The following is a 22,968-nucleotide window of genomic DNA, read 5'->3' as shown; positions in this document are numbered from 1 at the left end:
TGCTGCAGGCAGCTTGCCCAGCGGCACCTCCCCTCTCTGCCAATGGGGACCTGGAGCAGAAATGGGGCAGTGAATTAGGCCTCTTAACTGTAAATTAAAGTCTTTTCTGAGAGGCTCAACCCCCAAATGCTGACCTATGCAGCCTGGAGCTTTGGAAAGCTCAGGCCTGGATCCAGACCCAACATGCGTGGCCTCAGGCTCATTATCTCTCTGAGAAGCTCTGTCTCTGGGAGGGCTGGGTGTTCTCAGAATGATCACCAGAGGGCAGGGCAGGAGGCGCCTGCACAGGGAAAGGGACTCACTACAGGCCAGAAACAGGAAGAGGGGTTATTTTCCCTTCTCAGAAATCGAAACTTACCAGCCAGAACCTGCTGAAGCAATTACTCAGCAAAGGAGTGCCCAGATCTCGCAGGTACAGTTCTGATAGAGGCAGGGCCTCGTGGACTATGGCTCTCTTGTCCCAGGGGAGACCAGGCAGCCTGCAGACCCAGGTGAGCTTATTGCGATGGTTGGATCTTCCTGAGGGACTGGCTGGGATGTTTAGTGACATCTGCTACATGCAAAAGGAAAACGAGGAGCAGCAAGATGTGTAGGAGGCGGGGAGATGCCTGAGGACCCCACCTCCCCACTACAGGTAGTACTGTGTCCAGGACACATGGGAGGTTAGCATGACAATAGTGACCATGCAGCAGGGGAAGTGGCTGCGCAAAGGGGGAATAGGGCATCAAAGGGGGCAGGGGAAGTGAGAGACAACCTGGAAGTGGGGAGGGTCTCATAGCTCTGTGGAGTCTCTTGCTTGCAGCTGGGGGTGCCTGCCAGATACCCAGCTCCGACCGGGACTTTTGTGGGCTGCTTCTTCAGCATGCCCTTGTGGAGCAGAAGGGTGGCCCAGTGGTTTGAGTGCTAGCCTATGTATCAGGAGACTTGGGTTCTATTCCTGGTGCCCACCACAGGTTCCCCATGGGACCTTGGCAAGTTGCTTGACTAAGCCCTGGCTGGGATGATTTAGTTGGGGATTGGTTAGGGTGACCAGATGACAAAGATGAAATATCGGGACGTGGGGGCGGAGCAAAAGGAAAAAAAAACCAAAAAACCTGCCGGAGTGCCCCGCCCCCGCCGCCGCCAATGGCACAGCCCCATCTCGCTCCCCCATCCCCTTGCTCCTGGGCTCCGAGCTGCCCGGCAGGGCGCTGCTCTGCACTGGGGGATGCGGGAGCAGGGTCAGACGTGCCCCCAGTCACCTGGGCCTGCGCTCCGTGGTTCAGCCCCTCTTCCTCCATCCTGGGCTCGGGCTCTGCACGCCACGCCCCGGGCAGGCTGGAGCCGGCTCCTAGGGCGGGCCCGGCAGAGACAAGGAGCTGGTCGCTCGCGGCAGCTCCTCTCCCGCAGCGCTGCAGCCCGCCCCTGTGGGAGTCAAGGCCTTTGCTGGGGCCGTGTGCGCCCTGCGGTGCCAGCTGTGTCCCAGCCCGACCCTGTGTGCCTTGGCCGGGCTCCTGCCCCTGCCCTTTGGGAGCCCAACTTGAGTGCAAAGCAGCCAGCGCCTCCACACAGGTCCTGAGCTGAGCCCCCCCAACTTCCTCCTGGGGGAGCAACCCCCTTGCACCCCTTGCCCGCCTGGGGCCAGAGCTCACACTCACCATCTCCACGAAGGCCACTCCCTCCCTCCAGGCTTGTGCTGCCATACAGCTGATCAGCAAGCCTGGGAGGGAGGAGGAATGCCGCATGCTTGGGGATGAGGCGGGGCCAGGGCGGGGATTTGGGGAGGGATCCAATGGGCAAAGGAGGGGGCAGGGGGCAGAGTCGGGGCGGGGTGGGGCGGGGTCGGAGGGGGGCGAGAGCCCCTCCGGGCTCCGCCTGTGCGCTGGAGCGGAGGGCAAAATTGCTTGTTTGTCCAGTGTCCCGACCGATGTTTGCGGGACAAACAAGCAAATAGCTGGACAGTCCCGATAAAATCGGGACGTCTGGTCACCCTAGGATTGGTCCTGCTTTGAGCAGGGGTTTGGACTAGATGACCTCCTGAGGTCCCTTCCAACCCTGATATTCTATGACTCAGGCCCAGATCCTCAAAGGCAGGGAGGTGCCTAACTCCCATTGACTCTAGGGGGAGTTCAGAGCCTATTTGAGCATCTGTGCCACAGTTTCCCATCTGTACAATGGACATAACTGATCCCCCACCTCACCATTGTAAGTATGAGTGCCTCAATGGTTGTGAGGAATTGTGATAACAGGGGTGCAATAAGTACCTTAGAGAGATGGAACAAGGCTGGGCAGATGCATCTACAGTGGGGGAGGGAGCGTCAGCCCAGAGTCATCAAGCAGCACTCCCTCTTAGCCCTGCCAGAAGAGAGACAGCTTGATGGGGAGGGGGTAATGTACACTCTGGGGGGTGAAAAGTGAGGTGAGAGAGAGAAGGGAGGGAAGAGACAGATGTAGGAGAGGGAGGGGTTTCTTGGGATGATACCCAGCTGAGAAAGTAAAAGGTACTTTTCCTCTGTCTCCTCCATGCCATGCCCTCTATGCTGAGGCTGGGATGGGGGTGACATAGGGTCACCTCACACCCCCAAGAGTATGCGACTTGCTCTGTGCCACCAGAGCAGCAGTGGGAAAGCACCCTCAATGGGGTCCAGGACCTGGCCCATCAAGTTGCCTGCATATAGCATGTGTCGCCTCCCTCACTGGGCTGCAAAACAGAGCCATACAGCACTGGTAACCCCAGGCCTCAATCTCTCTCCTTTCCAAAGGTGATGGAGGAAGAATTCCAGTTCCTGCTCTGCCAGGGATGCCGGAAAGAACCCAGAAATCCTAAGCTCCTGTCCTGCCTTCACACCTTGTGCGCCAACTGCCTGGAAGAGAACAAGCCTGTTGGCCAGTGCCCCATCTGCCGCGCTCCCATCCCACAAGCCAGTGGGATCCCAGACCAGGACAACCTGCTCTTTGCCAATCTGCAGGCCAAGCTGAGCACCTACCAGAAGATCGTCAAAGGCAATGACCTGGTCTGTGACAACTGTGGGCAAGAGGGAGAGTTCTGGTGCTCTGACTGCGAGGAGTTCCTTTGTGTCAAGTGCTTTGAGACCCACCAGAGGTATCTAAAGCGAGAGAGCCATGAGGCCAAGGCGGTGAGGGATCTCAAGGTGGGATCTGCCAGGGAGTTTCTTGTTGGTTCCAGGAAGCTCAGTAACTTGTCCTGTCCCAGTCCAACCCATGCAAACCAGATGCTGAGGTAATGTTCACAACCTGATCTGTTTTTCATGCAGTTGCACCCAAAGTCTCTTTCCAGGACCAGCTTTCTTTTTCATATGTAGGCAAGACAGTTCCTCAGCCCAGCCTGGGCTCCAGCTCCCAGCCCCGTGCCTTGGTCAGTCCTTCCTGCTTCAGGGCCTGTTGCAGGATTCTTCTGTCAGCTCTTAGCTGAGCACCACCTCTCACCGCTCTCGTCCCAGAGGCTCCCATTCCCCAGCAGGTTTCCACTGCCACCCCTCCAGGGGACTCGCTCTGCTCCTGCTCCTGCTCCCCCTTCCCTCTTGACAGCCTGGCTCTTCACAGCCCCAGCTGCTGCCCTGCCCTGCCCTCTTAACTGGCAAAGCTGGGAGCACCTGTTCTAGCACAGGGCACTGGATCTACATCATTTAAAGGGGCCCACCACCCTGTGACAGTCACTGTTGGGTGACAAATCATATTGGGCCAGCTGGTATCAATGGGCCTCGCCTCTTTAACTGCAGTGATTTACCCCAGCTGGGATCTGGTCCATTTTCTTTAGCAAGCAGACGCAGATTGGCAAAGAGGAAGTTGGAGAGAGGAATGAGAATGTCAACGCAGAGCTGTTCAGTCAGTTGTAGGAGGGAGAGGTGGCTGGGAATCAGGCAGGCTCTCTCCTAGTCAAGGATGTTGCTGGGGGAGTGGGTTGTGGGAAGAGAAGGGGTGCTTTGCCTGGGGAATGTTCTGAGCTCCCCAGCAGGGAGCAATATAAGGAGTGAAGAAATGATCTGAACTTTATCTGAACAGTCAGTTGAAACCCAGCACAGCCAGACATCCCAAGTCACTCACTGCCGGGCGTAATGGCTGTGCTATTTGATATCCTTGGCCACTTTCCCATACTTCCCTTAGACGAAGGAGGACTGGCTCTGGGAAGGGTTTGATAAGGCCACCAGCAGAATGGGGTAAGAGTCGTTTAAATAACTGCTCTAAATTGTACTTTCATCAACAGCATCTATTGCAGAGAGTGCCAAAAACCGATCTGCTGCATCTGTGCCCTGCTGGACAGCCGGCACACAGGCAAGCACTGTGATATCAAGGTGGAAATCCAGCAGAGGCAGCAGGAGCTGGGAAGCATGAGGGAAGAGCTGAAGAAGAAGGAGGAACTCTTCCAAGACGCCTATTGTAATCTGAAGAGCAAAGCTGACCACCTGGACCAGGTGAGGAATGAAACCCAGGAGCTGATCCGAAAGAGAGTTGAGCAGATGGTGCAGCTGATCCGAGAGAAGGAGCAGGAGCTGCTGGAGATGGTGGAGAGGCAGCACCACCTGGGGAACGAGGAGCTGGAGGGGAAGCTGCAGCAGACAGAAGCCGTGCTCAAGAGGATGGGGGCCAGCAAGCAGCTGGTGGAGAAGATGCATCTCTATGCGTTGGACCAGGAGGTGATGGACCTGCACTCCTTCATCATGGGGTCACTGGAGGAGCTCAGGAAGCTGCAGCCCTTGGCCGTGGGAGCCAGTGTCCAGGCTGGAGGCTTCGCCAAGTGTAAAGCCAGACTCCAGGCTCTGTTTGAAAGAGTGACTGGGGAGAGAGGTAAGACACTTTCACAGTCCTGACACATGTCTGTGAGGTGGTGGTTGTGGACATGGTACCATCGTTACCTCTGGCTACCGCCAGCATGGGATGGAGTGGGGCTGGTGACCCTGTCACGTGTGACTGCATGATGGAGCTTTTAATTGCTCTTTTAGTGTTGTAAGTTGGGTCAGTTTGAAGAGTGAGGATGGAGCATACTGCCTCAGAGGGAGGGAGGTAGGCGGGCGGGCGGGCAGATGTCAAAATAGAAGATGAGCATCAATTCTACAGCCTGTCTGGGAAATGCTCTGGCCTGTGTTATGCAGGTGACCAGACTAGATGATCATCATGGTCTCTTCTGGCCTATGAATTAGTGATCACTAAGGCTGGCAATTAATTGCAGTTAACTCACGCGATTAACTCAAAAAAATTAATCACGACTAATTACACTGTTAAACAATAGAATACCAATTGAAATTTATTAAATATTTTTGGATGTTTTTCTACATTTTCAAATATATTGTTTTCTATTACAACACAGAATACAGTATACAGTGCTCACTTTATATTATTTTTATTACAAATATTTTCACTGTAAAAATGATAAAAGAAATAGTATTTTTCAACTCACCTCATACAAGTACTGTAATGCAATATCTTTATTGTGGAAGTGCAAATTACAAATGTAGATTTTTCATTTGTTACATAACTGCACTCAAAAGCAAAACAATGTAAAACTTTAGAGTCTACAAGTCCACTCAGTCCTACTTCTTGTTCAGTGAATTGCTAAGACAAACAAGTTTGTATACATGTATGAGAGATACTGCTGCATGCTTCTGATTTACAATGTCAAAGTGAAAACAGGCATTTGCATGGCACTTTTGTAACCGACATTGCAAGGTATTTACGTTCCAAATATGCTAAGCATTCATATGCCCCTTCATGCTTCGGTCACCATTCCAGAGGTCATGCTTTCATGCTGATGATGCTCGTTAAAAAAATGTATTAATTACATTTGTGACTGAACTTCTTGGGGGAGAATTGTATGTCTCCTATTCTGTTTTACCCCCATTCTGCCATATATTTCATGTTATAGCAATCTCAGATGATGACCCAGCACATGTTCATTTTAAGAACACTTCCACAGCAGATTTGACAAAACGCAAAGAAGGTAACAATGTGAGATTTCTAAAAATAGCTACAGCACTCGACCCAAGGTTTAAGAATCTGAAGTGCCATCCAAAATTTGAGAGGGACAAGGTGTGGAGCATGCTTTCAGAAGTTTTAAAAGAGCAATACTCAGATGTGGAAACTACAGAACCTGAAACACCAAAAAAAAAAAAAAATCCTTCTGCTGGTGGCATCTGTCTCAGAGGATGAAAATGAAGATGCGTTGGTCCACTCTGCTTTGGATCGTTATTGATTGAGCAGAACCCATTATCAGCATGGACACGTGTCCTCTGGAAGCATGGTGTTGAAGCATGAAGGGACATATGAATCTTTAGAGCATCTGGCACGTAAATATCTTGCGACACCAACTACAATAGTGCCATGTGAACGCCTGTTCTCACTTTCAGGTGACGTTATAAACAAGAAGCGGACAGCATTATCTCCTGCAAATTGTAACCTAACTTGTTTGTCTGAGTGATTGACTGAAGTAGGACTGAGTGGACTTGTAGGCTGTAAAGCTTTGTTTTTGAATGCAGTTATTTTTGTACATAATTCTACATTTGTAAGTTCAACTTTCATGATAAAGAGATTGCACTACAGTACTTGTAATGGGGGAATTGAAAAATACTATTTCTTTTGTTTTTTTACAGTGCAAATATTTGCAATAAAAATATAAAGTGAGCACTATATACTTTATATTCTGTGTTGTAATTGAAATCAATATATTTGAAAATGTAGAAAACATCCAAAAATATTTAAATAAATGGTATTCTGTTATTGTTTATCAGCGTGATTAATCGCGATTAATTTTTTAAATCATGCTATTAATCATGATTAATTTTTTTAAATCGCTTGACAGCCCTAGTGGTCACCCAGTTTCCCCACACCATCAACATTATCTGCTTACCATGGTCATTCACTAGAGTAGGCTGAATGGTAAAAGAAAGGATTTGCCAATATTTCCTCTAACCCAAACGTTAAGCTGCGTTCACTGGCTGGTGAGGGCGCATTATCTGTGAGCATCTGAAAAATAGCTGGGTGTTTGACAGCCCTGAACTTCCACTCTAATGAATTGTTGTCTGAAAAACAGTGCTGGAAAGAGGGAAGTTCCTTACTTGTTATACTCAGTTATTCAATCAGGGAGTGAAAAGGGTTAGGTGAATAATCATACAGCAAGAATCATGAACAGTGACTAGTCAAAGTGAAACATTGGTGAACAATCCGTGATCTGAAATGTGTTTGTCCAGACTCTTCAGTGAGTACTGATGAATAGCAAAGATACTGCTGGTTCTGGAATGACTTGCTAAGCAAAAATAAGGGCTAAGGCCAGAGTCTCCAGGCATGAGTGCTCTCCTTTGGCTGCACTGAATGTGATGCCAGTTTTCAAGATGTCAGTTTGGCTGTATAAGGGCTTCAGAAAATACACACTGAGCACTGCCCACTAGGGATGGGTCTTGGCCCCTCTCCAGGGGAGTATGTTTAACCCACTGGTAGGTGGGTGTGACAAAGCCTCTATCTATGCACAGTGCACAGGAGATATGTCTGTTACAGCTCCAGTTAGTGAACTCATGCTTTTAGTTCTGGCGGTTCCTGGTTCAATCCCAATGTGTTGGTCAAGATAACAGCAATCACAAGTGCTCAAAAAGGGGCAGTCTGGCCAGGAAGTAGTAGCCACCTGGGGTATGGGCAGCAGCAGGGATGCTACTGGACATAGCCACTTCACCATATGATGAAAGAAGAGTGTACTGGGGGGGGAGAGACCGACCCGCTTGGTTGGGCAGGAAGGGAGGCACATAGGGATGAGACATATGTAGGCAGACAGCACAGTGGGGGACCCTGGTGCAAAGGAACAACTGGGCTTGATTACATGCATTGTTATGTCTCACACTCTGCATGGGAGCCACGCATTGCTGCCTCGACCTCCATGAGCAGCAGCACTGATGATTAGACACTGGCCTTGGAGTCTAAACGAAGCAGCATAGCTGTGCAGCAGATGGCACGAGCTCTAAGGCAGACATGCAGCATCACTGCAATAAATGTGGCATGTGTCGTGATCCGTCATGGGCTAGCTGGTTGGGGGCACAGGGGCTCAATGTCCCCACCCAGAATGCGGCTTTGCTGGAGGGCATGCTTTGAGACACCACAATGGGCATTGGGAGATTGGGCATCGCTGGCATAGCCTGCAACTCTGTTCATCCTTCCTCTTGGGGTCCGGGGCACAGAGCTGGGGGCAGGCATTTCAAGGAGGTCCTCAGAAGACCCCTGCTGTGACGTTGCCAACTGGAAAGAGACTGCCCCACATGGCTGGGGTTTCCAGGAAGGAATCTCCACCCCATCTACTCTCCTCCCCAGTCCACAGTGCTACTACCTGTGCGAGCAGATGCCCGTGAACCCTACGATCTGCTCTGTTGAATTGGTCCCTGGTCCCATGGAGCAGGCAGCCCTTCAGCTCCTGATTCTCCCTCCTATGTCCCCCTCCCACAGGTATCTCTGCTCCCCAACGGGCCCCCCCGTCAGAGGACAAGAGCACTGTGACACTCAGCCTTGAGCCTCTGCATCCTCCAGAGGCTTCCCACCAGCAGAGACACCTCCCTACCAATGACAGTGAAGGGCTGTTCTCCCATGAGGACCCCATGTGTCCCCCCAGCTCCCAGGCTGAGCCCTGCCCACACGAGGATGGAGAAGGAGATGTCTGTCCAGCTAACCGGGGTGATGGCTCTGTAGTGCTACCAATCACTCCACCAGCCCAGGCACGAAGGAATGGGGAGGAGGAGAACGCTCCAGGCAGCTCGCAAATGCTGAGGTGGAAATCCCGAGTGTCCATGGGGGGATACGGGGCCCGCTGGCCTCCAAGCATGGGGATTTAGCGGCCCGGCCCAGGGCCAGTGTGAGCCAGGCAGACCGCCTCCTGGTGTTAGGCAGCAGCATCCTGAAAGGACAGCAAAGCACAAACAGGCACCTGCTGTCAATGTTGCGTGAGGTCATGTCCATCTCCCGCTCCCTCCACACCCTCACCTCGGCCTTGATCCCCTTTCTGCAGGAGACCACTAGCTGGTGGCAAGCCATGCAGCAGCCTCCTCCAGCCCCTCCCGGCCCAGGGAGCCTATCCCTCCCTGAGACCATGGGCTTGTCAGTACCATCACTGCCCTCGGACCTGCTGGACCTGTTCCTTCCTGACACCCCAGAGGGCAGTGTCTCCCTGCTCCCAGCAGCACCCATTGCCCATCTCTCCAGCAGCCACTCCATCTCCCCTCCTCCCCGGGCATCTACCTCCTCCACCAAACCACCTGTCCAACCCTAGCCTGTTCACTCCTGCAAACAGGCAGGAGAGGAGGCTGGGACAGGAACCGGCACATCGATGGATCATGGCAGAGGCAAGTGACACAAGCGCAGAAGCCAGGGCCTGACTACAGCTGCTTCCAAAAAGAAGAAGCATTAATGTTCCCCTTACTGGTCCTCTCGATTTCCTGGTGCTTTGATAATTGCCAGTTGGACGCTGCATGTTTTCTTTCCCCTTATGTCCCTGAAAAGCTAATGTCACTAAGGAGAAAGGATGGCCTTGTGTATAAGGAAGACTAAGGTGACCTGGGCTCAGTTCTCTCTGGGCAAGCCTGGGCATTGCACCTAATCTCTCTGTGCCTTAGTTCCTCCTCAGTACAGAGGGGATAACAGCACTGCCTTTGTCAGTCTTTTGGGGCAGAGACGGTCGTTCACCATGTGTTTGTACAGCACCTAGCATCAAGGGGCCTCTGCATAACACTAGTACTACAATGACTTCATCTCAGTGTTCTGTTGGAGTCAGCTTCTGTGCCAGTATCTGAGTTACAATGGAGCGTGAGCAAGACCTCTCCTTAGATTACTGCAAGAATCAGAATAGTCATCTCATCAAAAAGCCATGAGGGAAATAAACGTTCCTGACCCTAGGAGAGAGGTGGCAGCCAAGGCCTAGCACATGCAGCCACCAGCCCCTGGGGCAGGAGTGACAGATGGACACAGCAGGTCAACCCCCAAATCCAATGGGCTGCCTCATCCTGGTGGATTGTCTAGTCAGGTTGGAAGCTGTTCAGACCGGGACTGTTTCTCATTATGTGTCTGCATAGCATGCAGCAACTACCCCTGACAGGTTCCTGAGGCTCTGTCTGTCTGTCACCCTTGTATAGCCTGGCAGGCCAGTGAAGTCTTGCTGGATTGAATTGTAGGTGTGTCTCTGTATCCATCAATAGGTTTTAAAGCCAGGGGGACCATTATGGTCATCTAGTCCGACCTGCCTGTATAACACAGGCCAGAGAGCCCACCCGGGGTTCTGCAGCCAGCCCAAAGCTTATGGTTGAGCTGGAGTGTATATTTTAGACAGACATCCATCCAGTCTCAGTGTAAAGACTTCATGGGGTGAGAATCCACTGTCTCCTTTGGTAAGTTCTTTCAATGGTCAGTTACCCTCCCTGTTAAAATCTGCCCCTTATCTCTAGGCTGGCTTTATGCACCATCAGCTTCTGGCCACTAGACTTTTGGATTCCCCTTTACCCTCCGCACCTCCTCCTCTCCTCCTTTGTGTGCCTCAGCAGCCTCTTGTGGCCTTGAGAGAGGGGCCATATGGCTTCTTCCCCTCAGGGCCCTCACTGCCTGATGGGGAAGTTCCCCCTTCCCTTACACCTAGCCCCACCTATTCCTTTCTCATGAGTTCCCTAGTACATGCTCACCTGCTGTCTCCCTCCGTGTGTGAGTGCGTGAGGATGTGTGTTCTCTCTGCCTGCCCCTCCCAGGTCCCGCGTGCAGCCCCGATCCTGCAATGTGTTAGTTGGGCCTTGTGAGCAGTGAGTAGGCTGCTCTGCCGGTGTGCCACGGCTGCTTAATCCAGGGAGCGGCTGTGTGAGGCAAGTGGATTAAGTGGTGCCGGCTGACTCAGTCAGAGCAGCAGCACATGTTCAGGCATGTAGGACAGTTGCTAGAGCTTTTGAATAATGGCAGCTGATATGCCATGGCCATTCACCCCATGTAGCTCCAGTGTACCGTGAATGTGAGTCCTGCCCTTGGCAGCTTTCCGTGAATGGGTTGTGCATATTAGTTGCTCTCTGCCTGCATTCTGCAGGGGCTCCTACCAGCAATTTTGGGAGGCAGCTTTGCCTAGTAGATAGAGCACTGGACTAGGATTCAAGAGACCTGGGCTCTATTACTGGCCTTACTCCGAGCCTGCTGGGTGATCTTGAACAAATCACATCGCCACTCTGTGCTTCAGTTTCCCCATCTTTAAAACAGGGAGAATGACACTTCTTTTGCAAAGCTCTTTGAGATGTACTACTGAAAACTGTTATATTAGAGCTAGGTTTTGTTATTAGCCAGAACTACTGTTCCCATGCATGCCAATGGTGGTTCAGCCTGTTACTTAACTCATTCTTTTTTGTTCTTTCTAGAAGCTGCCCCAGATAATTCCAGCAAGGTAAGACAGTTTTGTGCTTGTTCTGACAGAGGTGGGGATCAGCCCATGCAGCATTCCCTGCACCTGTGGCAGGAATTCAAGCTCAGTTCCCAGGATCATTGGCTGGAATGGAGGGTTGGTTGATATACATGCTCCTCTTGCCACATCTTGTTTTTAATACAGCAATTTTAATCTAAGGTCCTTTGTTCCCTCAATTCCATCCCTTTGCTCTGCCTCAAGGTTCGATCGCACATACATACTGGTGGACACGTAAGCCAATAAAATATTTAGCTCTTATTCTCAGGTTGGTTGGGTGAACCGGGCTGACAGCACCATCCAATGGTGATGCTCCAGGATATAGCACCCAATAGTGGGGGTTCTAGGTGCTGCTTCGTCTTGTGGCATTATTGCCCCATGGTGAGATCCCAAGGGGCCGCTTCGCCTTGCGGAGATATTGCCTTGATAGGAATCCAAGGGGCTGCTTCGCCTTGTGGCGTTATCGCCCCATGGCTGGGAGTACAATGGGACACTTCGCCTTGTAGTGTTATCACCCTGTAGTGAGAGTCCAAAGGGCCGCTTTGCCTCACGTCATTATCGTCCTGTGGTGAAAGTCCAAGGGGCTGCTTCACCTCGTGGCGTTACTGCCGTGTTGTGAAAGTTCAAGAGGCCTCTTTTCCTCATGATGTTATCGCCCTGTGGTGAGAGTCTGGAGGGTAAGGGAACCAGGGCCCACTCTACTCCACCACGTTCTGACCCAGGGCCCTTTAAAACCAGGTAGCCTAGCACAGAGCTCAGGCCCAATATCTCTAAGCTCATACCCTGGGTTGCTTCCTGCCCTCATCTCATTTCCTCCAGCATCATCTCTGGGGTATCTCTCGTGATCGCACTAGTCCATCTGGGGCACTTCCTCCACTGGTAATAGCAAGTCATCCACTTTAGTTCCCACGGCCAACTGACTAGGCGGCTCTGCCCCAGCAGCTGGGAGTCCTGGCGGCTTCCTGGGAGGAGACTGCAGCACACAGCTGCTCTCCTCCTCACTGAGCCCAGACTGCGTTGTGCTGCTCTCTTTTGAATCATAGAATATCAGGATTGGAAGGGACCTCAGGAGGTCATCTAGTCCAACCCCCTGCTCAAAGCAGGACCAATCCCCAGACAGATTTTTGCCCCAGATCCCTAAATGGCCCCCTCAAGGATTGAACTCACAACCTTGGGTTAAGCAGGCCAATACTCAAACCACTGAGCTATCCCTCTCTCCTCCTCCCCCCCTAGGGGGATACTATCTCTACTGAGAGCATGCCCAGAAAGGATGAGGGGGCGTGGCCTCTTGGGCCCAAAGCAGATTGTTAACCCTCACCTTGCCAGTGTGGGGTTGATACACCCTGTCAGACTTATCTAGCACTTTTCATCAGTAGATCTCAAAAGAACTTTACTAAGGAGATCAGTAGCATTATCACCAATGGGACTGCTGATGTGAGTAAGAACTCACCAACATGAGAAAGGGCTGCAGGAAGGGCCTCACTGTCCTCCTTGCCCTTCCCATGCCACCCCTAACCCCGCCACCTTATATGATAGGGTGTAGGAAAGACATTGAGCCTTGAGGCATCAAAATACAGGCCATGTAAATATTCCAGATTCTAATGTTAGCAATTGCTTGGGATGTACAGGTGCATATGAACGGTTCCCTAACTGATACTTGGCAAGGGGATTTTGTTGTGTCTTTGGCTCTTTACTCAACATATGTAATATAAAGGAAGCACATGGGTACGGTGGCTCCAAATGAGCATGTTTACTAGACATCTCTTACATGCATGGCCTCCCTATGTATATAGACCGCTGTTCTGAAGCCATCAGGACCCTGTCAGAAGCACAGAAGAAAGTGAGGGTCACTAATGGGCTCACAAACTATTTAAGGGGATGGGGGAATTGGAAATGTATTTGGGATGCCGGGAGGATGAAGTGACTTGCTGAGAACAGAGACAGAGCGAGTAAGCAGATGTAAGTTCTCCTTATGTCAGAATTTCCTGATGCGAGGGTTTAAATTGCCAACTTCAGTTTCAATTAACAAAGTTATTTGTACTGAATTACCTTGGGATTTTTTTCCCCAAAGAGAAAAATAATAATGATACTGGCACTGACTATGACTTGGGTGCTGCTCCCTTCTCCATCCACTGGCGGATGGAGGCAGAAGGAGCCACCCATTTTCCACATTTCTGGGGTCATCTCCAAGAACTGAGAACATCCACTGCTGTCTATCCATCCATCCATCACCCATTGTTATGGTATGTCAGGGCCTTTCCTATTATGTATCCCACATTGTGTAAAATACATATATCTAGCCTCCACATTAAGTAACCTAGAGCCATGCCATCTCCAAAGACCCTTTCAAACATATTCCCAAGCAGAAAATGATGAGCTGTCAAGGATCTGTTTCCATTGTTTAGGCCCCATCGTTGTCTTTACCAGCGAAGAGGAAAGGAGTCCAAACTGAGGTCCCTGCGAAGGTGATCAAGACTGAAGCTGATGCAGGCAAATGGGAGCAATCAGCAAGGAAGCACCAGCAGAATTTGCTGGAACAACCGGGGACCAGCTCCTCAACAGCAAGCAGCTCTTCATGTGTGACTGATAGGTTCAGTGCAGCCAAAGTAGCTGACTTGCTGGAAAATAACATCTACGAACCATGTGAGCCAGGTAGGCAGAGATGATCACTTTGTGGATTCACTGATGTAGATGGTCAAAGAGATTCCTGAAATAAATGTGGGCCCTGTGGAACCTCATCTGGAGTACTGTGTGCAATTCTGGTCTCCCAGGTTTAAGAAAGATTACTTCAGACTGGAACAAGTGCAGAGAAGAGTTACTAGGATGATCCTAGGAATGGAAAACCCACCTTATGAGAGGAGACTCAAAGAGCTTGTCTTGTTTAATCTAACCAAAAGAAGGTGCAGGGGAGATATGATTGCTCTTGATAAATACATTAATAGGGATAAATACCTGGGAAGGAGAGGAGTTATTTAAGTTAAGGGCCAATGTGGGCACAAGAACAAATGGATATAAACTGGCCAACAATAAATTTAAGCTTGAAATTAGATGAAGGTTTCTAACCAACAGAGGAGTGAAGTTTTGGAATAGCCTTCCAAGGGGATCAGTAGGGGCAAAAAACCTAACCGGCTTCAAGACTGAGCTTGATAAGTTTATGAAGGGGATGGTATGATGGGACTGCCTACAATGGCATGTAACTGATATGCGACTGCTAGCAGCAAATATCTCCAATGGCTGGTGATGGGACACTAGATGGGGAGGGCTCTAAGTTACTACCGAGAATTCTTTCCCAGGTATCTGCCTCATGGGTCTTGCTGACATGGTCAGGGTCTAACTGATTGCCATATTTGGGGTCAGGAAGGAATTTTCCCCAGATCAGATTGGCTGAGACCCTGTGGGTTTTTCGTCTTCCTCTGCAGCATGGGGAACGGTCACTTGCAGGTTTAAACTTGTGTAAATGGTGGATTCTCTGTAACTTGAAGTCTTTAAATCATGATTTGAGGGCTTCAGTAACTCAGCGAACGGTTAGGGGTCTATTACAGGAGTGGGTGGGTGAGATTCTGTTGCTTGCAATGTGCAGGAGGTCAGACTAGATGACCAAGATGGTCCCTTCTGACCTTAAAGTCTGAGTCTATTAGAGGTACATCTGGTGGACAGTTAGAAAAGTAATCTCTGATTCCCTACAGATTTCCTAAAGGGATGGTCACTTTATGATCTCGTTCAAGATCTTATTCACAGAACCAAATGAGTTGTATATATTTGCTGATCCTATTCCCTTTTAACTGCACTGGATTTAATTCCATTCATGTTTCTACACTGTGTTGTATTAGCCCCAGCAAAGCCCCATAAACAAACACATGCAGCCCCGGACACACACAGACACAAGCCTAGGGTTATGTGCTGAATGCCCGACATGGCACAGTGACACAGGGCATTATCATACAGCTAATTCCACATGTATCTTCATATATTCCACAGCTGACTGGTTCTGCTCTGATGCCCCAGCATGCACCAGACTGTGAAGTTGCAGCTACCAGTCGCAGGCCATGGAGACCTAAAACAAACAAATGAAAAAGCAAACTTGCAGTGGGCAAATGCCTCCCTTGACCTCAGGATACTCCATACCAAACCTGAGCTGGGTCCTACAGTGGAAGAAAGTTTCTCCCAGTTATCTTATCTGGCCTGGTCAGACTAGTTAATCTAATGGTTCCTTCTGTCCTTAAACTATGAATTCAAGTTGCTAGCTAGGAGTGGAAATTTCCAGGGCACCTGGTCCTGCTAGTGAAGGCAGGGGGCTGGACTCAATGACCTTTCAAGGTCCCTTCCAGTTCTAGGAGATAGGATATCTCTATTTATTTATAGGTTTTTGTATATTGCCATTCCTAATATCTGACTTGTGTCCATTTATCCTTTTACGTAAGGATTGTCCAGGTAGTTGAAAGCAGCTATCAAATCCCTCCTCATTCTTCTCTTCTGCAGACTAAACAATCCCAGTTCCCTCAGCCTCTCCTCATAAGTCATGTGCTCCAGCCCCCTAATCATTTTTGTTGCCCTCCGCTGGACTCTTTCCAGTTTTTCCACATCCTTCTTGTAGTGTGGAGCCCAAAACTGGACACAGTACTCCAGATGAGGCCTCAACAATGTTGAATAGAGGGGAATGATCACTTCTCTTGATCTGCTGGCAATGCCCCTACCTATACAGCCCAAAATGCCGGCTGCCAACTAGACATGGAGCCATTGATCACTACCCATTGAGCCCGACAATCCAGCCAGCTTTCTATCCACCTTATAGTCCATTCATCTAGCCCATACTTCTTTAACTTGCTGGCAAGAATACTGTGGGAGACCGTATCAAAAGCTTTGCTAAAGTCAAGGAATAACACGTCCACTGCTTTCCCCTCATCCACAGAGCCAGTTATCTCATCATAGAAGGCAATTAGGTTAGTCAGGCATGACTTGCCCTTGGTGAATCCATGCTGACTGTTCCTCATCACTTTCCTCTCTTCTAAGTGCTTCAAAATTGATTCCTTGAGAACCTGCTCCATGATTTTTCCAGGGACTGAGGTGAGGCTGACTGGCCTGTAGTTCCCCGGATCCTTCTCCTTCCCTTTTCTAAAGATGGGCGCTTCATTAGCCTTTTTCCAGTCATCCGGGACCTCCCCCGATCGCCATGAGTTTTCAAAAATAATGGCCAATGGCTCTGCAATCACATCCGCTAACTCCTTTAGCACCTTCGGATGCAGCGCATCCAGCCCCATGGACTTGTGCTCATCCAGCTTTTCTAAATAGTCCTGAACCACTTCTTTCTCCACAGAGGGCTGGTCACCTCCTCCCCATGGTGTGCTGCCCATTGCTATAGTCTGGGAGCTGACCTTATTCGTGAAGATAGGGGCAAAAAAAGCCTGGAGTACATGAGCTTTTTCCACATTCTCTGTCACTAGGTTGCCTCCCTCATTCACTAAGGGGCCCACACTTTCCTTGACTTTCTTCTTGTTGCTAACATACCTGAAGAAACCCTTCCTGTTACTCTTAACATCTCTTGCTAGCTGCAACTCCAAGTGTGATTTAGCCTTCCTGATTTCACTCCTGCATGCCTGAGCAATATTTTTATACTCCTCCCTGGTCATTTGTCCAATCTTCCACTTCTTGTAAGCTTCTTTTTTGTGTTTAAGATCAGCAAGGATTTCACTGTTAAGCCAAGCTGGTCACCTGCCATATTTACTATTCTTTCTACACATCGGGATGGTTTGTTCCTGCAAGCTCAATAAGGATTCTTTAAAATACAGCCAGCTCTCCTGGACTCCTTTCCCCCTCATGTTATTCTCCCAGGCGATCCTGCCCATCAGTTCTCTGAGGGAGTCAAAGTCTGCTTTTTTGAAGTCCAGGGTCCGTATTCTGCTGCTCTCCTTTCTTCCTTGTGTCAGGATCCTGAACTCAACCATCTCATGGTCACTGCCTCCCAGGTTCCCATCGACTTTTGCTTCCCCTACTAATTCTTTCCGGTTTGTGAGCAGCAGGTCAAGAAGAGCTCTGCCCCTAGTTGGTTCCTTCAGCACTTGCACCAGGAAATTGTCCTCTACACTTTCCAAAAACTTCCTGAATTGTCTGTGCACCATTGTATTGCTCTCCCAGCGGATGTCAGGGTGATTGACGTCTCCCATGAGAACCAGAGCCTGTGATCTAGTAACTTTTGTTAGTTTTGCACCCCCTTCCCTTGCTATGTGTAGGGAAAATCTTCCATAGAAAGAGAGATTAAAAAGATCGGGACTCTTCACCTTAGAGAGGAGATTAATGAGAGGGGATGTGACACAGACATACATAATCATGAATGGGATGGAGAAAGTAGATGGGGGCTGCTATTCGCCCATTCTCATAATACAAGAACAAGGGGACAGTCAGGGAAGTTAGAAGCAGCAAAATTAAAATCCATATAAATATTCAGTCTTTCTTTTGAATCCTTCTAAGATCTTGGTTTCAATGATCGCCTCTGGCAGTGAGTTCCACAGGCTAATTGTACACCATGTGAAAAAGGAAGGTCACCTATCACACACACCACTCCCTAGTCTCGCACACACACACCCCTGCGGTCCCTGGCACACTCAGACACCTTCAGGGGTCTGATGTGCCTTTTCGTCTCTTGCAGATGATCCCTGTTTGGACAGCTCTGAAGGGGATGACAGTGATGAAGAGTCAACAGTGAGTGCGGCATAATGCCCAAGAGCACCTATGGCATCACAACATCCAGGGCAGATGCTGGGAGACTGAGAGCAACCTCCAGTATGATCTGTCTCAGCTGGAACATAACAGACACTGTCTGTACATGTGGTGTAGGGCGCTCAGCATTTAGACTGATTTTTCAAAGGAGATTTGTTGCCCCTGGCCAGATTGGCAGAGGTATTTAAGCACTTAACGATGCAGAGAGGCACCTAATGGGATTTACCAAAGCACTTAAGGGTTTGTCTTCCCTGCAGAGTTAACCTGGGCTCTTCCCTTGGTGTTGCCCCAACCCCCATCCTGTCCACACGCAAAACCCCCTTACTGAGTTTAGCGGTGCTTTACACCCAGGCTAGCTTGCCCAGCTTGGGGGTGTGGGTGGGGGTACAGCCCAGGTGTTGCTTTCACTGAGGTGGGTAACCCATCTGCTTTGCAGTGAGGATGCAGCTAAACCACTCCAGTGCTGATAGTCCTCCACTGCCTTCCCACAATCCCCTTGTGCCCAGAAGGATAAAGGAGGTCTCCCCCAATTCTCTGGGAAGAATCCTAGAGCAGCTAAGCTCACTGCTGTGTTAAGAACCATCGGTGCTACAGCCCTAGGGACACACACGGGGGAGCACAGCATCCATGAGGACACAGTAACCCAGGCAGGGCTTTGCTGCTCTCATCCGGGCTAGGCTAACCCAGGAGCTCAGCCCCGGGTGCCGATCATCTGAATGAACTCTGCAGCGAAGACAGAATCTTAGTAAGTTTGCAGTGCCTCAGCCCATTCTGGGGGAACTAGAGGTCATGAATTTCCAGAGCTGTTGCTCTGGCATCTTTAGGAGCTTTTGACAACAAGTCATGATTTCCTTCCCCAGGACTCTAGTCGGCCAGACGACATCAACAGCGTCAATTGTGAGAGCAGCGAGGGAGATCTCCTGGCCTTTCCTGCCGGCAGCCCAAAGGAACTCAACACGAGACAAGCATCACTGCTCTTCTTTGACCTCAAGTTCTTGAGTAAGATCCTGAGAATTTCTGTTTCAAAGGCAAATGTGAATCCTGCCTGCAAATCGTTGGGGAGAGATCACTGCACTTAGCAACAGCCCTATCAGGGGGAGAGGGGGGCAGGCCAGATATCATGGGGCTTCCTGGTCATGCTGGGGAAAGTATAATCTGCCATGTCCCTATTAGGGTGCAATATGCTCCCCAGCATGGCAAGGCAGCTCTGCCATTGGGAGGAGGACCAAGTCCATGAAGACATGAATATTTTTATGTAAGGATGGTCAGGTGCAAGTGGCCAGTGCACCTTCCACATGGTCATGCAGGGCTCTAGGTTAATGGCCACAGGACTTCCTGGAGCAGCCATTCCCTTTCAGAAGTGACAGATTCGAGGGAGGAAGCACCTGCTTTTCAAGCACCTCAGATGCCCCATCATAGCAGCGTCAGAGAGACACCTTTCCCCTCTCCCAGGAACACGATGCTACAGAGATAGCAGTTGATACTCTAAATGGGAAGAGTTAGTTGAAGCATCCCTGATGCAGCAAGCTATACTTGGATGTCAGACATTGGAGACCTGCTTGGAGAAGGCTATGAGGAGAATTGGAACGGACCAGATCCCCAGTTGCTGTTAATAGTTGTAGCTCCATTGACGTCCATATTTACACCAGGTGAGGAGCTCACTCAATGTTCTAGTTTCCCTCGACTAATTCTGTTTTTCACTCCCAGCAGCAAATAAGGTCCTTCAGCTGGCTGTGGTGGATGGAGAAAAGAGCTTTACCATCTTGATTCAGCCGCTGAAATCTTTGCCTGGCTTGATCTCAAAAGGTGGCGTCTGTGAGATTGGTGTGAAGACCTTATTCCGCTACCTCTGCTCTGTCCACAAACCCATCTTAGCAGGGTATGACCTCTGGTCACCAGCCCTTCCTGTCCTGTTTCAATCCCTGGATCTTCTTAGCAAGAAAGAGGAGTTTAGTGCAGCTGTCTTTGGTTTCCTGGACATCTTGCCCCTGATTAAAGAGAAGATCCCCAAGGCTGGGAGTTACAAACTGAAGAACCTGGCCAACACTTACATTTGGCGGCAGCTCAGTGATGATAGCCCCCTGGATAATGCAAAGGCCCTAAGGGATCTGTGCACAGTTCTGGAGGTTGATCCAGTGGAGGACCCAAGGCCTGTGCTCACCTGCTTTAATCTGGAATGTTATGCGTCCCTTCAGCCATTGCTGAATGAGAAACTTCTCACTAAGCCTTCGGTGCAGATGCTGTCCATGCACAACATGAGCCTTTCCAAGCTCCACACCTTATACATGAGGGACCCTGAGAAAGGGCTGCAGAAGTTCTGCAGATTCTTCAATTCTCGGCTGCCGAGCTCTGAGAAGAAAATCCGAAAGCTAAGTAAGATCAAAGCCCATTTCCAAAGCCCACAGCCATCAGCTGGGCACCAAGCAGCAGCAGCAAATGAACTGCCACAAGCAATAAAGAGTGAGCCAGACTACTGAAATACATCTACAGCTCAGACAAATATATCTGTGTATGGCACCTCAGGTATGAGGCTGAGCAGCAACATTCAGCTTTCAGGTCCAGACCACCAGAATTCAAGAAGTTTAGATTCACCATTTTCAGTTTGGCACATTATCTAGAGCAGGGCCTGTTAAAAGCTCATGTAAAGATCTGAACTACGAATTTCAGGGATGCTTGGATCAGCTGTTCTGATGGGGGGGGGAGGGGCTCTCTCTCTCTCATATACAAAACTTTGTTAAGATGAAGTGCTTAGGGTACTTGCCTAGGGAGACATGGGTTCAAGACCCTGCTCCACCACAGATCTCCTGTGTGACCTGGGGCAAGTCATGTAGCCACTCTGCCTTAGTTTCTCATCTGCACAATAGGGAAAATAGCCCTGCCCTGCCTTGCTAGAGTGTTAGGAGGCAGTGGTTATATCCTATGGGACCAAATAAGTACCCAAGATAGACCGCAATCAGGGTTGCAGGGCCATATCAGTGGCTTGAGGACATACTGCCTGTCAGGAATGTTAGAGTTAAAGTCCCTCAAGCATTAAACCCCCCAAAGGTGCAGAATTAAGGGTGCTGCTCTGAGCAGGACTCCTGGTAGTAATAACACTGCAATCTGACCATACATGGTTTCCCCCAGTGCTGCCATCAATGGAGTTGCACCAGTAGTTATGGGACCTAATTTTCTTAGTGCAGACAAGGCCTGTGTTACCTGATGTATCCATTTTCTCCCTTCTGTTTGGTGTACGGCCCAGATCCTCGAAAGTGTGTAGGCACATAACTCCCATTGAGAGTCAGGCACCTAAATACCTTTGAGGATCTGGACCTACATGACCGGAGGGAGGACTCTGTCTATCCAGCCAGCACTTCCTTGTATTTATTATCACCATCAGCCTGGAGAGTAAGCAACTTTTATACAATTATATGGACAAGAATTGCCTATGTGATTGATTCAGGGGGCTGGACTTGATGACTTTTCACAGTCCCTTCCAGCCTTACATGTCTATGATCGTGTCAGCAGCACGCAGGGCAAAGGGAATTTTAATTATAATAAAATGAAATGTCTTTGCTCCCCTCTAGAAGTGTGGCCTAGATCCTCAAAGATATGGCACCTAACTCATGTTGATTTCATGCAAGTTAGGAGCTTAAATACCCTGGAGGATCTGGACCACTGTCCTCTTTGCTTTTTTCTACTGACCCTGCACATTTCCTGCTACTTTTCAATGTAGATTGCAAATTCCTTGGGGCAGAGAATCCATTGTCATTGATGTTTGTAAAGGGCTATGCACCTGTATGTAATCATGTAAGTAAGAAATAAAATTCATAATTTGATATGAATCCAAAGTTGTTCTCTCTTTACCCATGCTGACCACACTTCCTTAATATCCTCTTGCAAAGGACCCTACCTTGGGTTTTGGGGTAAATCATGCGCACCTACCCTCTGCTTGCCACATGCACACAAAACCATCAGGATACTGGTGCACGTGGACAGGGGCTATGAGAGCAGGACATATAGTGAAAAACTGTATATCAAATTTGCACATAAAAGTGGAGGAAAACCAAGCTGATTTGTAAGCTGATCTCAGCTTTGTGTCTCCACCTTGCCCTTAATGAATGAATACAATGAACGGGCACTATCCCGTATGTTGCTGGAAATACCTTCAAAAAGGCGACAAGCCAAATCCCAGATCTGGATGTAGGAGAAAGTTGGCTCCAGATGCAGATCTAAATGGAGCCCTTGGGCCCATTCCTAGTGACACCAGTAGTTATTTGGCAGCACCACCATGGCAACCCCAACTTGTGATGTTTTGAATATGCAAACAACCTGAGATTTTTTGCAAAAGGTACAGTGAGTCTCACACACCAAGACAGACTGTCCAGGAAGCAACTGGACCTTCTGTTTGTTCATGGTGTGGAAGAGAACTCTTGACTTTCAGCTGCGCACAGTAACATTACATCCTTCTTAATCAGCCTAGTGACAGTTACCCTCTTCCACACAACACCCACAACAAAGTAATTACCAATGGCTGAGTATCACCAACCAAGCTGCTTCAAACCAGCTTTGCCAGGAACACCCTGGGCTGTCACTCTAAGTAAAGTTCAGGGCAAAGACGGAAACCAAATGCAAAACAACTGTAGTGGGTTCCCCAAATGAAGTCTCATCCAGTCCTCACAGGCAAGGATAGTGGCTAAGTCTGCACAGCAGCTGGGCGGGCACTTCCCAGCAAGGATAGACAGACACATGCTGATGCTTGAGTTAGCATGCTAAAAATAGCAATTTGCCACCAGGTAGAATCCTGCCCGCCCCCCCTGCCTACATACGCAGGCATCTAGCCTGAGCCATGGCCACACTGCAATTCAGTGGATGTATAGCAGAGCGTG

The 22,968-nt window shown here is 49.6% G+C and overlaps 1 protein-coding gene across 4 annotated transcripts; it reads left to right on the top strand.

Moving 5' to 3' along the window:
• The first annotated feature begins 367 nt into the window (after positions 1 to 367).
• Positions 368 to 21,918, top strand: LOC128844943 (protein PML-like). 4 transcript variants are annotated; one of them, XM_054043118.1, is made up of 8 exons: positions 368 to 491; positions 2,742 to 3,082; positions 4,205 to 4,785; positions 11,346 to 11,371; positions 13,792 to 14,038; positions 18,030 to 18,082; positions 18,961 to 19,099; positions 19,808 to 21,918. In XM_054043118.1, the coding sequence occupies exons 1-8, from the start codon at positions 447 to 449 to the stop codon at positions 20,575 to 20,577; spliced, it is 2,202 nt and encodes a 733-aa protein (XP_053899093.1). In that variant the 5' UTR covers positions 368 to 446; the 3' UTR covers positions 20,578 to 21,918. The 4 variants fall into 4 exon arrangements, with proteins under 4 accessions (XP_053899093.1, XP_053899090.1, XP_053899089.1 ...); XM_054043115.1 differs by having other exon boundaries at positions 2,742 to 3,220; positions 19,811 to 21,918; XM_054043114.1 differs by having other exon boundaries at positions 2,742 to 3,220.
• Positions 21,919 to 22,968: the final 1,050 nt, after the last annotated feature.

Source organism: Malaclemys terrapin, chromosome 10 (assembly GCF_027887155.1).
Source record: "Malaclemys terrapin pileata isolate rMalTer1 chromosome 10, rMalTer1.hap1, whole genome shotgun sequence".
NCBI lineage: Eukaryota > Metazoa > Chordata > Testudines > Emydidae > Malaclemys > Malaclemys terrapin.
The sequence above is the reverse complement of the archived record's forward strand: the minus strand, read 5'-3'. Positions and strand labels throughout refer to the sequence as shown.

Bases quoted from the DNA above. Each gene is read 5' to 3' on its own strand.
- LOC128844943 (XM_054043114.1), top strand. From the start codon at position 447: ATGGCTCTCTTGTCCCAGGGGAGACCAGGCAGCCTGCAGACCCAG. The intron at 3,221-4,204 runs GTAATGTTCACA...TTTCATCAACAG, and splicing joins CATGCAAACCAGATGCTGAG to CATCTATTGCAGAGAGTGCC. The intron at 18,083-18,960 runs GTGAGTGCGGCA...TTCCTTCCCCAG, and splicing joins ACAGTGATGAAGAGTCAACA to GACTCTAGTCGGCCAGACGA.